We start from the raw sequence: 16460 nt of genomic DNA on the forward strand, positions 1-16460 counted from the left end.
CGCATATACATGCATTGAAAGGCGTGGTGTAAAAAAATCTGTGAGCCCTGTTTCTTCACTTTCTTCTGCGTAACGTTGCACCGGAAGAGACCGTCGGCTCAGTCAGAGTTGAAAGGTGATCAAAGTAGTAAACGTCACGTCAAGCTAGCAGCAGCAGCTCGCCCAAAAATATTGTAAAAATGTCAGATACAGAAGAAAATACAGAGATGACTATTCCATGTGTGCTCATTACTAGCTGTGACAGTGGCTTTAAAGAAGAGGAGCTGATAAAACGTGAGTTTAGGAATGTGCGTGATATGATAGACATGCTAACGTTAGCACAACAGATAAGGTTTGGTAGCAGCACCTGTATGTAGCTAATGCAGGTTAACAGTTCGTTTGTTTGAGGTTGTCAAGCTGTTTAGGTGATTTATCTTTAGATGGGCTGGTGTAAAAACGGAGCTGGTAATTCTCTCGAAGGAGGTTCATCTTATTGCTACAGGTAGCCGGGTTGTAGTCGAAGCAAGCTAAGCAACTACCGCGATGTTTCAGTGTGTTTGTGTGACTCACAACAAATGTTTATGTGCTTCTGCCCCAGAGATTCTCGGTACGAAGACTTTGCCCGAGCCGACCAAGCGGGAAGACACAGTAGCTTGGTATCCATGGACCATCAACAATAAATATTACACAGCAGATGTCAGGCTATGTGTTGTACCAAGCACTTTTCAAATGTCATCAGAGATTGCTCAGTCCATGCAGGCTTTCATCGCTTATTTTGACAGTACAACGGTAAGTGAATTAATATATTTGTTTTTTAATCTGAACATTTTATCCTGTAATACATATAATATGTAGCGTGTGTTTGCAGAAGGATGGGCTGGAGAAGCTAAATCCGTGGATATCAGTGGTTGAAGATATTGCTCCAGAGGTGCTCATTCTGGTGTGTGACAGAGTTTGTGAAAATGGTAAGTTCCTCTGCATTGTATGGTGTCTGGGTGCTTGCTAGAAACTCCAGAATACATTTTATCAGGGTATTTTATGGCATCTGAAATGTAATGTTTTCTAGGGGTCGCCAGACATGAAGCACAACAGTGGTGTTTGGCTCATGCCTTTGAGCTGGTGGAGCTCAATCCTCAGGAGTTGCCAGACGAGGATGGTGAGGATATGTTTTGCAGACACAGCAGAAATTACAATAACACTAATTACATTTGCATTCTTTGTGTATTTCTTACCTGCGTACTCACATTCACACTGTCTTTTTTTTTTTTTTACCTTTTATCAGATGACTTTCCAGAATCCACAGGTGTAAAGAGAATTGTCCAGGCGCTCAATGCCAATGTGTGGTCCAGTGTGGAGATGAAGGATGGTGAGATGAGTTCACCAGTACAATTATCTATAACGCTATCACCCTGACTTTTTAAATTTGTCTCTGTGTACATATGGCATGTGACACTTTATATCTGTCTCCTGATAGGGCACAATCAGGGCTTTGGTCTGATGAGTAGCTTGGTGGCCTCGAGACACAACAACCCATGCAGCTGTAATGATCCACCAGTCAGTGGCACTTTTGTTTTTACATTTACTTTTGTCTTTCTTTGTGTTCTTACTTATTAAATCATTACTTTATCATTATTTCTTTGGCAGTCCTCCAGCTTGCCAGAAGAGGGCGCACTTGTTAATGAGGAGGCTAACCACACAGAAAGTAGTACAAACTCAGACACACAGGAGAGCACAGTAGTTGGTAAGTGAACAGCTCTCTATGGAACACATGAACTAATTATTTCTCCCAAAAAAAATCCTACTATTCAGCATGTCTACCTAAAACATGGATATCTTGATGAATGGAGATAAAAATGGAAGTACATTAACTAATCAATATTCACTTGTGCTGATCCTCTCAGATGCAATGACGGATTTGGACATTCAGGAACTTGCTAATCTCACAGCTGGTGATGCAGATGTGGATAACTTTGAACGCCTCTTTACCAAATTAAAAGAGATGAAAGGTAAACAGAATATGAAAACAAATGCACAACTTTGTTGGGCCGTTTAAAAAAAAACTGTTTTGGGTGTATTTACACTCCACTCTTATTGTTGGTATTTTCTGTACAACTTATGTCATTATGATGTTTTGGTTTTCTCTTTGCAGATAAAGCTTCTTCATTACCTCATGAGCAAAGAAAGGTTCATGCAGAGAAGGTAAGCACCTGTACTCACCCCTGGTTACGGGACAAAGATATATCTTGAGGATTAATTGCACTTTCATAGTTTATGATTATGGATGCATATTTGAGTATCCTGATTGTATCAAGAAAATCTCAGTATTTGGATCATAGGGGTAGAAAGCTACCAAATAATTGTTTAGAAAAGTGTGCCACAAATGGATCAATTCTAATATCTTCACAACAGCACCAGTTAATCCCTACGTTGATAATGTTAGTTACCTTACAATCTTTGTTGGGGCAATAGCATGACTAGTTTGGTTACAATTCAGTGTAGGTAAAAAAAAAAAAAAAAGTTTAGGTAAACACAATCATGCAAAATCTGAGTATTTATTTGTATTAAATCTGCTTTCCAGGTAGCAAAAGCATTTTGGATGGCCATAGGTGGTGATGAAGATGAGATAGACGGGTTATCATCGGGTGAGGAAAGCTAAAAGCGGCTACCTGTGACTTGAGTCATCCTTTCTCCTAATACTCCTACCTTTCCTTGGGCTCCCACAAGATCCAGCGCCCTTTGACCCGCTTCTCGTACTTGGAAAGTGGAGGTGCTTACAGATGGCACTGTAGGCATAGTCATGTTTAGAAACTTTTAATTCCTTTAATGAAATGAAATGAAATTATTGCCATACTGGTGTATAGTGAGAAGCAGTTGGATGTCCTATTAGGGAGAGAAGAGAGACAATGAATGGCCCTGACCCTCAGTCTCCTCACCTGGGTCCCACACTACACATTAAGCCCTGAATGAAATTCAACACGTGATGGTGTTGCGGGTGGAAAAACAAAAATAAATTGTGATTTATGCATTTGTCCTTTGGGTACTGTTGTCACGTATATTTTTAAGTGACATAATGTGCCTTATCCATAGAAGACTCGTAAGACAATTAATGCACATTCTGTTAAATCAATATAAAGACTTGTGATTTTGTCTAACTTCTGTGCTCAAGTGTCGGTGTGGTTTTTTTAATTTTGAACACAAGACTATTGCACTACATGGGTACTCATGTTGTTCGTATTAAGAAAAACCATCACAATACTACTAACTAGAAGTTGCCCTTTGGTTGAATCATTGCTTCCGATACGGTTTCACAATGGTAGCATCTGTTACTGGACCATAACATTGGACTGCATTAACACACAAGGATGTCTATAATTCTAGATGCTGTGGATTAAGAAGACATTGTTTAGAAAGGAAACAATTACTTTGAATTTCTTTTACTCAGTTGCAATTTATTAAATTTTCACATTTAACAAAACAATGGTCATTTAAGAAGAAATATTAGGCTACATGAAAAAACATGTACATAAGACTTGGAACGGAAAACCATCAACTAAGAATACCAAGAACACAAGTACTGATACAGGTCTACCAACTACCTAATGCACTTTTGTACACAGCGTTTCAGTTTACCACTGTGTTTTAAATAGATTACATGGTGACTCTTCGTCTTGTGTACTGTAAGTGCAGGATTATTAACATGGCGACTTCAAAGACAATGACCAAGGACAGCAAGCATATTACACATGCCTTATATTGTAGCAATGTACATGTAATATACAGTATTTATTGGACAAGCAAATTACCACTAGAACTAAAGCTTTACACTGATCAACACATTAAATTGGAAGTGCATCATTTACCCACAAGGAGCATAGTGTACTATTGGCTAATAGTTGGTAATATGTGAAAAGACCTGTATTTTTATTTTCACTCTACATGCCATCAACTGATGTACTGAAGTCAAACAGTTATAAAACCAAAATTCAATCAGTCCATTAGGATCACTCATACTGTATACCATATGCCCCCATTATAAAATAACAGTAATAGCTGGTACAGTAATCCTATGTGTTACACTTCAGAACCAGTTGACCCAGGGTAGAAAAGTCTGCACTTAAGCAGCCCAAGTTTTGGGTCATTAAAGCAAAAGTCTTTCTGTGAATCTACTCATGCCAGAGGTCAGTCTGGTCCACTGTTTCAAGCAATGCATGACTACAAGAAATCACAAGCTATAAATATTTATGTACAATCATATTGAGGCAATAATAAAAATATATTTCCATGCAGGACAGTATGCAAAAATAACTTATAAAATGTCTCTTTCACTGAGCAAAATAGTTTTCATACAAGGGTTCTTTTCAAGAAACAATGGTGCTAATGTCTATTTTCTTGTTTAAAATAGAATAAAATACCAATTAAATGATCAATCAGATAATTGACACTTTCATTAATATAGAGAAATCATGGGCAAAGTACGTTGTACTTAAAATATTTAAATATTTTCTATTTCATCACTACTCAGAATGACATTTTTTCAGTTAATTCTCAAGTTCAGCTGATAAATAAATCCTCCCAATTAAATGATTACAAAGAACGGACACTGAAACACCAGTGATGATAGCGTATTCATAGGTTTAGCTAATTCATAGAATCAAAAATGTTTTGAAACATGTAAAAGATGACCAAGCCGAAACTGTGTCATAAATGCCAACTTGGGAGACAAACATTTCAATCCCATCAAATACAAATTACAGCACTATGCATAGACATGAAGTCTGAATGAAAAATGAAGAAAATGGCAAGATGTGGCTAGTCATTTTGAAACCTACTGAAAAAACCCTGTGGCTGTCTGTCGGAAACTAAATGTCCTAAAATAACCATCAAATGGAGACACTAAATGATACTAAGGAAAGTGCTATACATGTGAGGTGAAATGTTTAAGACAGCGAGGGAGGAGAGTGATTTGTTGACTTGATGAGTACCGTCTCTTTCCTAATTATCACTGAGAGACGCTCAAGTTTTCCTATGTGGTTTGTGTGTAGATGGGAAGGGAGGGTTGCTCCTTCTAGGACACACTGGAGCAGTGGATGCTGGGAGAGCCCATCTGTGTGAGGACCTTGTCCAGCCACTGCAAGGGGCCGTTGAGATGCAGCTCTATCCAGCAGGGGGTGCTGGTCACTGTCTGACGTCTGCAGGGTACAAAGAAGGAGAGGACCATTATACAGTTACGTACTGCACTGCCTATGATACAATTAAAATAACCAACAGACATGTAATTGTATAACTTAATTGTACTTTTTATTCTGTCGATGCAAAAATGCGGCCTACTCATTATTTCTTGATTTTGTTGAATTAGCAACCACTGAAGCCAACTCTAGAAGCTATTTCTGAAGTCATTCAAGTTTCTACCAGAGATGTTTTTCTCCAAGGTGTTTGGTGCCAGAAATATAACCCAGACCACTCACAGTCCAGTGGGAATCCCCCTCCGCAAAGGGTGTCTGAAATGCGTTCACCTCCCACTCCATGTCCTCCTCAACACTGCATGCCTGCTGCATTCTTCCTCAGTTACTCAACCCTCTCTTGCCGACTCACACTCCGCACCCTCCCCCATCATCCTCCTTTCCTCTCCAAGTCTGCTACCGTCTGTGCACAGCACCCCTTCATTCTTTTTTGTACTCCTCTCCAAATTGAATTGAATAATCATGACCATAAACATCAAGGCACTCTCACTTTTCCTTCTTCAACTTACAGCATGCAGCTTCATAAAACTTTATGTCCCAACCATGTGTGCAGTGCAACAGACTCAAGTATACTGATAACTTTAAACAGACTGGGACAAAGACAGCACAGCATATGGCATGTGCGTTAAGGCAGGTGCAATATTTCATCTTGAAAAGCTGAAATAAGAGCAGCTAAATGGAAGTTAACTCTGTAGGTTTTTATGAAAGTAACAAGAAAACAAGAATAAAAGTGAGAAGATAAGGTGCAGCCATGAGAAAGGTAAGGTAAATGGTTGGATGTGCTATTGTGTCTGCAGAGTGACGTCTTCTCCCAAGAGAGGAGCCCTGAGCAAGAAAGGGCAGGTTCACAGAGGGCCCCCACTTCAGACCCCCTTAAATTCCCTGTCCCCCTTCCCACACCCTGGGGATTACTCAGGCCTGACAGCCTCCCTCAACATCCACTCTGTGTTTATCCAAGTAGTAGAGAAGGGAAAAAAAAGCAATAGGACAGCAGGAGGCTCTAGTTACTTATTGGATCAGTTAAATTCTACCTTTCAAGTATTTTGGCCTCAGCTTTGAATGTAGAATCTGCCAATTAAATCCTATACTTTGACTTTTTTGGGAGGTCAAATCTCAAGCAGAGTTAGAAACAGAGATACTTACTTGCTAGTAAATTAAAAAATGTAAGTGTCTTTATATTATATTGGAAGTTACCTCACCGGAAAACTAAATATTGATCACTCTTATTAAGCACCTCTACCAGTAAGCATATTATATTTTTATCTAACAACTGATGTTATCACTTTCATTTGAACATATATATAGGCCTAACTACCAAACTGGTTCCATTGCTTTATACCATTCTTTATTTTTGAGCCCTTAACTGTAAGCTTTATGGAAATATACACATATTCAACCAGTATTAGGCAGCTAAATAAAAAAAACCAAACATTTATTTACCTGTACTCAGCTCCCCAACCCTTGACAAAACTCATGCGAATGGTGCACATCCTTGTGAGTTGGTAGACAGCCTCAAAGCCCTGGTTGACTGACTGGGCAAGCAGGGCAGCAAACTCCTGGTTGTTGAAGATCTTTAGGTTGCAGCCTGACAAACAAAATATTTATTCTTAGGCTTACTAGCACTGATAACAAAAACAGATGTCAATGTCAGCGGATTATTAGATTAGGAGAAATTATGTTGTGGTCATTTGGCCTCTGATGGCCTCATGTGTTTGTGTGTATCCTCTCGTGCTGACCTGGAGGGATTTTGCAGACAGTGGCAGGATGCCAGCCGTAGCGCTGGTTGCAGTTGGGACTCTGGACAAAGATGGCACTGTCACTGAGACACTCCGCAAACACCTCTCCCCCAATGTAGTACAACCTCACGCCCCGTCCTGAAAAGGTAAGAGAGAAGATTGTGGTTAAGTGAACAGCTACTGGTTGATTATGATAAGTGCAAATATAAGAGGCAAATTAGATGAAAGCTTACAAAAGATCCTGATGAAATAAAAGGCTTACCTATGTGTCTGCGCGTGAGCTCGACTGCTGAGTTGCGGTTGACGTTGGACAACAAGCCCAGACAGAAGCGCTCGGAGTTGGAAGGGTCTGTGAATCCGTCTACTGTGAGGGAGGGCTGGGAGGCGTGGAAGGTCTCTCCTACGCGTTGGTTAAGCTCGTAGTAAGAGATGGAGCACCAGAAGGCAGACTCGCAGTACGTCACCGGTTGTAAGTCTGTGTGAGCAGGGGGGTGAAAGGTTAGACGAAGAGACGGTTCACAGTTAGGTCTGTGAAAAAAGATTTCAGAAGTTCACGGGAACAGGTAAGCTGGTCTGTGGTCAAACAACCATTTGATTGTGAAGATGCACACTGCTGACACGACTTCCCTTTGATTTCTCTTCAATAGCTCCTTCCCATGACCTTCATGGCCCCAGCCAGTAATGGCCAAGACATGACGTACTTATTTATTTTTTTTAACAACGACCTCCTGCTGGCTTTTCACATAGATAGAATAACCTGGCAACCGGATATTATTATTATTGCATTACCTTGAGCTGTCTGTAGCAGGCCTTGCCACAGATGAGGACAGAACATAGACAAAGGCTCCATTCATACCATACTTACTCTGTTACTGGCCTGAGGCTGAGCCTCCCAGATGTAGTCCACTGCTCCTGTATCCTGCTTATCTGTCTCTCTTTCACATACACACCTCACTCTTATATCACCCATAATGATATTCTCATCATAGCGTTTTTGTTGACTTTATATGAGCAGCACCATCACTAAGAGGCAATATTTTCCCCTTTTGACCTGTTCAGGAAACTGAGCGACAGTAAAAAAGATACAATGGTGAGTTGTGATGTCTATTAAAAACGTCAGAAGAGGTGAGTTAAGCAGAGAACGTGTCTAATAGGATTCTGCAGATTTAATCTCACCTAGTAAGGCTGATTCTTCTGTGGAGACATCAGTTACCTACTCTATGGCACAGTCATTGAGGACAGTCAATGAGGATAGGGAGGGGGGGTCCATTGTTGCAGGATGATTCACGTTAAGTGCAGTTCTAAATAAATACAATTGCATGAAATTGTAGGTAATGCTACTAATTTTGGCTTTAACGTTTTAACTAAAAAGCTTAGATTTTGTGTTGCTTACTTTGTGTCACTGATACAAAATTAGATAAATAGCCTAATGAGAACCATGTAAATTTTATTTCAAGCTTGCTTGATAGATGCAAAAATCTGAACGTCCAAATCAGCTAATGTTGTGAGCAGAAAAAGTCCAAGATCCAAAATTTGTAATATAAATAAATGAATAACTGATATTTTAAATATAATCATATGTTATCTTGGCCAAGCTATGAGCAGGATTATCTCTGATGCGTCATGGCCACCAACCATTTGAGTGCACATAATGAATGATATGCTGTGAAAGCAAAGCTGACCTCTTAGGTTTTGCTTACCAAGATTACTGTTTGCTGGTGACACAGGATTGGGCGACAAGCTGGGCGAACCTGAAATGGAGCAGTAATAGTGGACTGGGTCATAATCCAGATAAGGCATAATTAGAGCAGTATGAGCTTGAGTTGTGTGTACATTCACGTGACTCACCTGTGTCCATGCTGTGGTTGAGCTGGTGATCGTTTGTCTCACCATCCTCACTCAGATACCCTGGTGGGGGAGTTTCTGTAAAACACAAACAGGTGAAGATATAACACAAACCTTTCTTCTCATGTTTTACAAGTGCTGCATTACATTTTTTGTGACTTTAGAAATGCTTCCCAGCATTTATTGTAGATTTTTACCAAGAGAGTGTTTTCTGTTTACAGTAAAGCTCTCATTTATTTTACTGTTCCCTCTGTATTCATTGTAAAATCTTCACCGTTTACCCATTATTAATTGAAAACACTGCATGCAAGGATACAAGAATTTAAGGACAGATCTCTTCAAGTGAGACACACTGAATAATCAACCATGAGAAAAATAATTTACAGAATTTCATTTCTGTGTTTACAATTAGTGGTATATTTTTTCTCACCAGGTATATAGTTACTCTGGGGCTCAATGCCAGCGGGGAAGTTGGTGTTCTCAGGGATGGATGGGCTATAGTCATCCAATGGTGGGAACTCTGCGGGGATATCTGTATGTCGTGGTACTAGGACAGGAGGCAAAACTGGAGACACACAGATATTTTCATTAAGGCACAGCTCAGTTCGGTCTACTGTATGGCAAAATCACTTCTTTAAATACAGTCATTTGGATCATGTAGCAATTAACTGCACTCACTTGGTGTCTCCACCCTCTGGTAGTGGTAGGGGTTAACGCACACCTCATCCTTCTTGGTGTGGAAGGCAAATTCACAGTGGTCGACAGCCCTCAGCTCATGGTGGGACTGCAGGTCTGGCCAGCGCCACAAGCGGCAGTAGATCACATGAGGAAGACCTTTTCTGTGGGAGACCTGGAGTCGCCCGTCTAGTGACCTGAAAGATACCAACAAAAATACTGTCATGGTGTATGCAGATTAAATGTAATGACTTTGTGATGCTTTGTTCTATGCTATAACTATTGAAATCGTAATTTCAATTATGAGATATTTTTAAGCCTCTGAAAAATAACATATAGAGAAACCAAAGTCATTGAGGATCTCTCAGATGTGAATAATACATCAATGATCTCCAATATGGTACCCTGTAGCTCAGCATTAACCAATGGGCAGAACACCAAAGCATTTTACTGACGTCAGAGTAGTTTACATTCATGTCTGTCCAAACTCGTATAATATTGGTAGTGAAGACTTTGAAGGAATTTAATAAAAAGGTATTAAGTGTATTTTCCTTATATGTGTTCACATGCTTGTCCAACAAAGCTGATTCTGATAGAGCACAAAGTTTTAGCCATGACAGCAGATGATGCTTCAGATATGGGTGTTGCTGCAAAGCTACAAATTCTAAAACATGGATGATTTACACACATCTTCATCCTGGCAGCAAAGAAGATCTATACAATCACCACAAGTTCAAGGTGGGCACCCAAGATTAGTGTCACCAATTCAATATCCAACCAAATGTGAAATATGGTCACAATTGCCCGTTCTGTTCCTGAGTTATGGTGTTGAATAACGGCCAGAAAAGTGTTTTTTCAGAATATTATGATGTCATAGTGAAGTTGACCTTTGACTTTTTGGATATAAAATATCATCACTTCATTATTTTATCCTATTAGACATTTGTGTGAAACTTTGTCACAATTAGTGTATACATTTTTGAGTTATGGCCAGAAACGTGTTTTGTGATGACCTTTGGCCACCATCAGTTCATCCTTGAGTCCAAGTGGACGTTTGTGCCAAATTTGAAGAAATTCCCTCATGGTGCTCCCAAGATATAACATTCACGAGAATGGGACGGACGCACAGATGGACAACCTGAAAATATAATGCCTCTGGCTATGGCTGTCACTGGCACGGAGGCATAAAAAAATTCTGATACTGTTTATGCAATGTTTGCTTTTTAATTTACTATATTAATAATAAGTATGAAAGAGAGTATTTTATGGTTTCCCTTGTCAAGACAACATCAGCTGTGTGAACCATCCTAAAACAGCAGATGCCAAATAAAAAGGTCAAATATAGGACAAATTAGTGTTGGTCAAATGTAAATGTGTTCTACCGTAAATCAAAAATGGCCAAAGTGTGTTTGACATACTGTGAAGTAGCTAAAATTGCCATGAAGAGAAAGAGCTGTTGAACCTATGTACAAAAAGCAGTGAAAACGAATGTCAACAGATTTCCTATATGTACTTGTGAGGTTAAGGACTGTACCAGATCCTTGATCTCTCCCTTCATATAAAGCCCAGTGTGTTGATGGCTCTTTTCCAGCTGAATTCAACAACAGTCAGCTCATTGTTGAGCTGTCAGACAAGAAACATATGGTTCTCATTCTTTAACTGCGGTTTGGCCTCCCGTGAAGTATGTCAAACCTGGGGTTCAAGGAACACTTTTCAAAACTAGCTTGATGCGAGTATTAAGGTGACCAAGAAAACTTCTTACAATACAAAACTAAAATATTGTAATTTACAGTAATCCTAAACATTTAAACTGGGTTGATGTTTGCATAAAACAAACTAGAAGAGTCAAAGCAACATTAAGGTAACATTAAGATTAGGCCTGCAGACAATCACACTTGAAATCACAATTTTAGTGCAGAACTCTGGTGTGAATTTGGAATAATAAAAAGTAGGAAGGTGAACAAGAAATGACCATATTCTGTCTAAAATAAGTAGATTTGTGGACAAAAAGACTACAAAAAGAAACCACGACCATTTCATCTTAATTCGGGTGAAAAGAGAATTTAGTCCCAACAATAGCAAAGCCCTGCTGCCTGTTCATTATCTGCAAGGCAAGAGAATAAAGAACCACAATGTTTTTCCTGAATCACAGGTTGAAAGTTGAAAAGGAAACTGTAACTTATTTTAGTGAAAACACTGTAATTTGATGTCACCTGCATGGTTAGTCATTAAGACTGGCCCATTACTGCGGTTGGACTTGATGTCGAAATGCAAGTCAGTCTCATATTTTCCCTAAAAGAAAAATCTATCTGAGGCAAATAAAGGCGCTAAACGGAAACACACACACACACACACACACACACACACACACACACACACACACACACACACACACACACACAGTCAGCACCATCACACTCCACAGAAAACCACCCACTGTCTCTTAGTCAATAATGCACTTTTTCCTAAAACTTCAACTATTCAGTAAAACATTTCTAGAGCATTTGTTTTTTTTATTATTATTTTTGTCCATCTTTGACAACTTGCCACTGACGAGCTTTTAAACTACATCAGGGACCTCTGCAAAAAAAATGGCCTCAGACTTCTTCAAATCTCCAGCTCCATCTCCTTCAGGATGAGGGTGTGTCTGCGGGGACAGCTAAGGTCAGCCTCGCCGCCGCTGCTCAGATTGGTCTTGGCTATGTCCTGTCTACCCTGATTTGCCACTCTGACATGATGACCATTCCCGACACACAGCTGGACTGAGCCAACTGTCTGATCCACCAGAAGAAATGTCAAGTGTACAGCAGCCAGCCAGGGATTCACAAGCATCCCAACCACTTCCTGTAAAAGAGTTTGGTTCCACAAACATCACTTTGCATACCGTTGAGTCCAACACCTCTCAACTTCCAGCACCACATCAGTTCAGCAAATAAAAAAACACATGCAAAATGGTAACAATTTTTTTAGTAATGTATCTTAATTTCAACCAAAAACATCACTTCCTTTGAAGAACTACAATTTCATGCTATTTTAGTATCCCAAACACCACTGTTATGACTGATATTTAGGTGAAAATACGCATGATTTACTTTTCACCAAACAAGTCAAAATTCATTTCATTAGTGTTAAAAAGTCTCTCAACATACTACATAAGACAGAAAATTGATCTGCCCTCAATTAACACATAGCAGATGTTTTAGTACATAATGATTTTCCGTTGCTTGGTTGGTTGGTTCTCCTGTAGGCCTCAGGCCTACACTGAGCTGACAACCACTTTCTCCCTCAGCCACATTACAGGAGGCGCAGAAATAAGACCCGCTGTAGTACAGAATAACTGAATCACTCTTATCCCCAACTGATAGAGACAGCTGTTTCTCTGTAAACCTACAGTCTCTGGACCCATTGAAATTAAACCACAATCCAAACAGTGGCCTACGCCCTCACAGAGCCCAGAGCACTTTCCCAAGAACTGAGAAAAAGTTTTTAATGTAGGTTACCACCCATGTTCTGACTGCTACACACACCATGATAGGGGACTCCCAGTTTTATAAGCATTTAGTCTACAAGCTGTCTGAACTGTTGAACTGCAACAGTTAGTCAATTAATCCATCAACATAAAATTAATCAGCAACTATTTTGATGATCTGTGAATCGTTTTACTCACTTTTCAAGTAGAAAAAAACCCATCTTTGTCATATCTGATAGTATATTAAATATCTTTGGGTTTAGGGTATTTGACTTATGATCAAATACAACAAGCAATTTGAATACCTTGGGTTGTTGGAAATCATAATGGATATATTTTCACCATTATGGGACATTTTATTGACAAAAAGATTTATTAATCAAGAAAATATTTAGCAGATTAATTAACAGATGGTTAGTTGCAGCCCTACTAAGTTGTATCACCCTTGGATAAAAGAAACTTTTCAGGATATTTAACAATTTAAAAAAGTAATGAGCTGTGTATTCTAGCTCATTCTACACCACCCATTCCCAGGGCAGAGATGTGGACCTACCTTTTTTATTTCACATAGCGACAAAGAGGAGAAAGACCAAAACTATACATCAGAGAAAAATGGAAAGAGTAATTGTGAAATGATGCAAAGTATTTGTAGTTTACTGTTCGTTGTAATGCCTGTTTTAAGTCTTCCTGATTTAGTTAAAAATCCCCCAACATGTAGTAGGACATATAAAAATCCTCTGCTTGGAGTAATAAATTGTGTTTGACATGTTTTACCCCCCCTTCACTGAAAAGTCCATTCTAAGAGTATGTGCACTGGAGGCTTCAAGTTTCCACATCACACTTGTGTATATTGAATACTGGACCACAACTGGTTTCCAAACTATTTGAAAAAAAGATTTTAAGGGGTGGGTGTATGATCATGATTTGTGACATGACAATGAGCACAGAGAAACTTTCCACTTCCAGCAGATGAATGTGAAAACAGCCTTGTAGTGTCAAACTCTGCATGTAATGGAAATTTTTTCAACTTTTCCGATGTCCTTTTTTTTCCAGTTGTCATTAGGACACAGGTAGTGATGACATCTTGCACAGATCCAATACAACAGATTTTCTGATCATTAGTTGCGATTTAGTTTGTTGTTTATTGAGGTAGCAAGCAGTTGTACAAAGATAATCGTATCCGGTTTGTTTCCAATTCTGTTGTTGCAAGTTGTAGCATGTAGGTCAGTGGTTGATCTGGTGCTGATCTGTTCCTGGTCTGGTGAGAATTGTGTGCCTCTTTCCTGTCACCTATGGCCCAACATATACAGCCCTGTGTATCTAATGACCACCACTAAGTGTCAAAAATAATACTGCAAAATATATCTAAACAAAATCATATGAAATGCCAACAATAAACATAAATGGCCCCTACACTGCACATGCATTATTCTGCACAGTGAAACTCAAACATCTAACTGTTGGAACAAGAAAAGTATATTTTTGAGAGGAGGGGGGACTTTAACATTAAAGTTTGGGGTAAAAATTCATTTTAAGGAAGGTTGCAGTTTCACATCTGGTCGGGACAGCAGATGGAATTGCTGATTCAAGGGTAGCTGTCTCATTTATCATGTTACTGGTGCAAACAACATCCTAAAAAACGAATTGATCTGCACAATATTTTTGTTCAACATCCAACCATGTGAAACATCTGATCAATATGTTCACTTACTCATACCACATATATGCACAGACCTGCATCTACCACACACACACACACACACACACACACACACACACACACACACACACACACACACACTATGCAGGTCTCAGACAGATGGGTATCCCATTTGGGGAATCCCAAACCAAACACTTATTCCAACTTTCCCAGAGAACACACACACACTCCAGTCTAAACATCCTTTCTGAGTCAGACCTCAGCTTCGCCAAACCGCCCCTTCTCCTCTTCATCGCACGTGTGAACTGTGGACACACTTGATTATGCAGCAGTAGATGTACCACAGCTAACAGGGGACCCTTGCTTTGACATTTGAGAAACACTAGTCTCTTACTCTACATCACGATCCTTTTACATTCACAGTGTTACAGTTGTACTTACAGGTTACAATATGATTTACAACATGATATAACAGACTTAAATTGCTACAATAACGTTAGCTGATATTCATAACACTCAATCCATAGACTTTTAAGATGGTTTGCCATGTCTCTGTGTTTCAAACTGATAAAAAAAAACGCCAATATGTGCTATGAAAATCAGGTTAAGTTTGCACTGAAAAGCTAATATTAGTTCTACTGTGCAAGTTGTTTTAAATGACTTTCGATGCTATAAGCTAACTCCACATGCAATCCAACTGCATGCCATCAAACTCTTTTCTTCACACCGGTGAGCGTGGTCGCTAACCTTTAACCTTAACCTAAATCAACAAATAAAAGTGACCCCATTACAAAATATTAGATTGCTGATATTAGCACGGCGACAGCTAACGAGCTAGCTACACTTAGCTATCGCTAGCTTAGCGGCTAACAGCTAGATACCGTTGTGTGTCTTTACCTGGGTATGGTTATGCATTTCGTGTTGACATTCTGTGTTGTGATGGCTTTTTCCAGCTCGTCCAACTGTCCCGTCTTTTTCAACTTCTTCACAAGACTTTTGACAGCCTTCTCGCACCATTTCTCCTCCTGCCCGTTCTGCTCTCCCTTCTTCCAGCCGAGGAGCCTCTTCACGATTGGAGGAGTGAACGGTAATATAGACATTTTTTAAGTCGCCAATAAAACAGCTGGTTACAGTGCTCCGGTTTAATTCTGCGGTCCGGAATTGCAAACAGCACGGTTTGCTGTTGGCTCTTACGATAACCCAGTCAGCTATTTAGCTTGCTAGCTGAACTCCCAGGCAGAGAAAAGGCTGGTCACTGCCGGGGGCTCAGCGGTGGCGGCGGCGGCTCGAGTCGCAGGTTCTCCTCGATCAAGTTGACTGTGTGTCTGTCGGAGTGGAGCAGCTCCTCCGGCAGGGTCCGCCCCTCCTCCTGCTCCTCAGTCAGCTGGTCTGTCCTCCACCTGTATCTGTGTCAAGAAATGTGCAGCTTAATTCTGATTGTCCACACATTACAGTACAACTACTACATTCATTTATTCGTTTATTTAACAAGGACAATATAAGTCAGCAGTGTATCTTTAGAAAAAAGCCCCCGTCCGTGGTTGGACACTTAAATCCAATATAAAACTAAAATACATCTTGTTAAAGTATTCTATCTGATAATCTCCCTTTTCATCACTGGGGTTTGGTCATTTTATTAGCAACTGAGACATGTCTTACATATTTATGTTTTTTCTTCTTTCACTTTTCATTTCTGCTGGTTTGTCAGAGTCAAGACATTTCTGATTTTATTTTAAACCCTGCTGTGTGCATTTATTCAACACACACTGAACTTCAGAGGCAGGAAATGGAAGAAAAAAAAAAGTTGTAATCAGAGATATGTGAACACTGAAAAGTAATCCAACTTTTACATTTAA

The 16460-nt window shown here is 39.6% G+C and overlaps 2 protein-coding genes across 2 annotated transcripts; one reads left to right on the forward strand and one right to left on the reverse strand.

Moving 5' to 3' along the window:
* Positions 1-121: 121 nt before the first annotated feature.
* aagab (alpha and gamma adaptin binding protein) lies at positions 122-3131 on the forward strand. The gene is made up of 10 exons (XM_042410866.1): positions 122-273; positions 578-768; positions 848-944; positions 1046-1135; positions 1262-1345; positions 1454-1533; positions 1624-1720; positions 1881-1985; positions 2129-2178; positions 2558-3131. Exons 1-10 carry the CDS (start codon positions 180-182, stop codon positions 2633-2635), a joined length of 966 nt encoding a protein of 321 aa, XP_042266800.1. The 5' UTR covers positions 122-179; the 3' UTR covers positions 2636-3131.
* Positions 3132-3712: 581 nt separating this feature from the next.
* On the reverse strand, positions 3713-16053 carry smad3b (SMAD family member 3b). The gene is made up of 9 exons (XM_042412414.1): positions 15502-16053; positions 9479-9672; positions 9231-9365; positions 8804-8878; positions 8656-8706; positions 7218-7430; positions 6956-7093; positions 6660-6804; positions 3713-5168 (listed from the first exon to the last, which is right to left on the reverse strand). The coding sequence occupies exons 1-9, from the start codon at positions 15702-15704 to the stop codon at positions 5045-5047; spliced, it is 1278 nt and encodes a 425-aa protein (XP_042268348.1). The 5' UTR covers positions 15705-16053; the 3' UTR covers positions 3713-5044.
* Between the last annotated feature and the right edge of the window lie 407 nt (positions 16054-16460).

This window comes from Thunnus maccoyii, chromosome 5, assembly GCF_910596095.1.
Source record: "Thunnus maccoyii chromosome 5, fThuMac1.1, whole genome shotgun sequence".
Taxonomy (NCBI): Eukaryota; Metazoa; Chordata; class Actinopteri; order Scombriformes; family Scombridae; genus Thunnus; species Thunnus maccoyii.

What these genes read in the sequence shown, in the direction of transcription:
- aagab (XM_042410866.1), top strand. Translation starts at nt 180, where the DNA reads ATGTCAGATACAGAAGAAAATACAGAGATGACTATTCCATGTGTGCTC. An exon ending in AGAAGAGGAGCTGATAAAAC is followed by an intron (nt 274 to 577) that starts GTGAGTTTAGGA and finishes CTTCTGCCCCAG; the next exon opens with AGATTCTCGGTACGAAGACT. An exon ending in GAAAGGTTCATGCAGAGAAG is followed by an intron (nt 2,179 to 2,557) that starts GTAAGCACCTGT and finishes TCTGCTTTCCAG; the next exon opens with GTAGCAAAAGCATTTTGGAT.
- smad3b (XM_042412414.1), bottom strand. Translation starts at nt 15,704, where the DNA reads ATGTCTATATTACCGTTCACTCCTCCAATCGTGAAGAGGCTCCTCGGC. An exon ending in AAATGCATAACCATACCCAG is followed by an intron (nt 9,673 to 15,501) that starts GTAAAGACACAC and finishes GGTATCTTTCAG; the next exon opens with GTCACTAGACGGGCGACTCC. An exon ending in GGTTGGGGAGCTGAGTACAG is followed by an intron (nt 5,169 to 6,659) that starts GTAAATAAATGT and finishes TGTACCCTGCAG; the next exon opens with ACGTCAGACAGTGACCAGCA.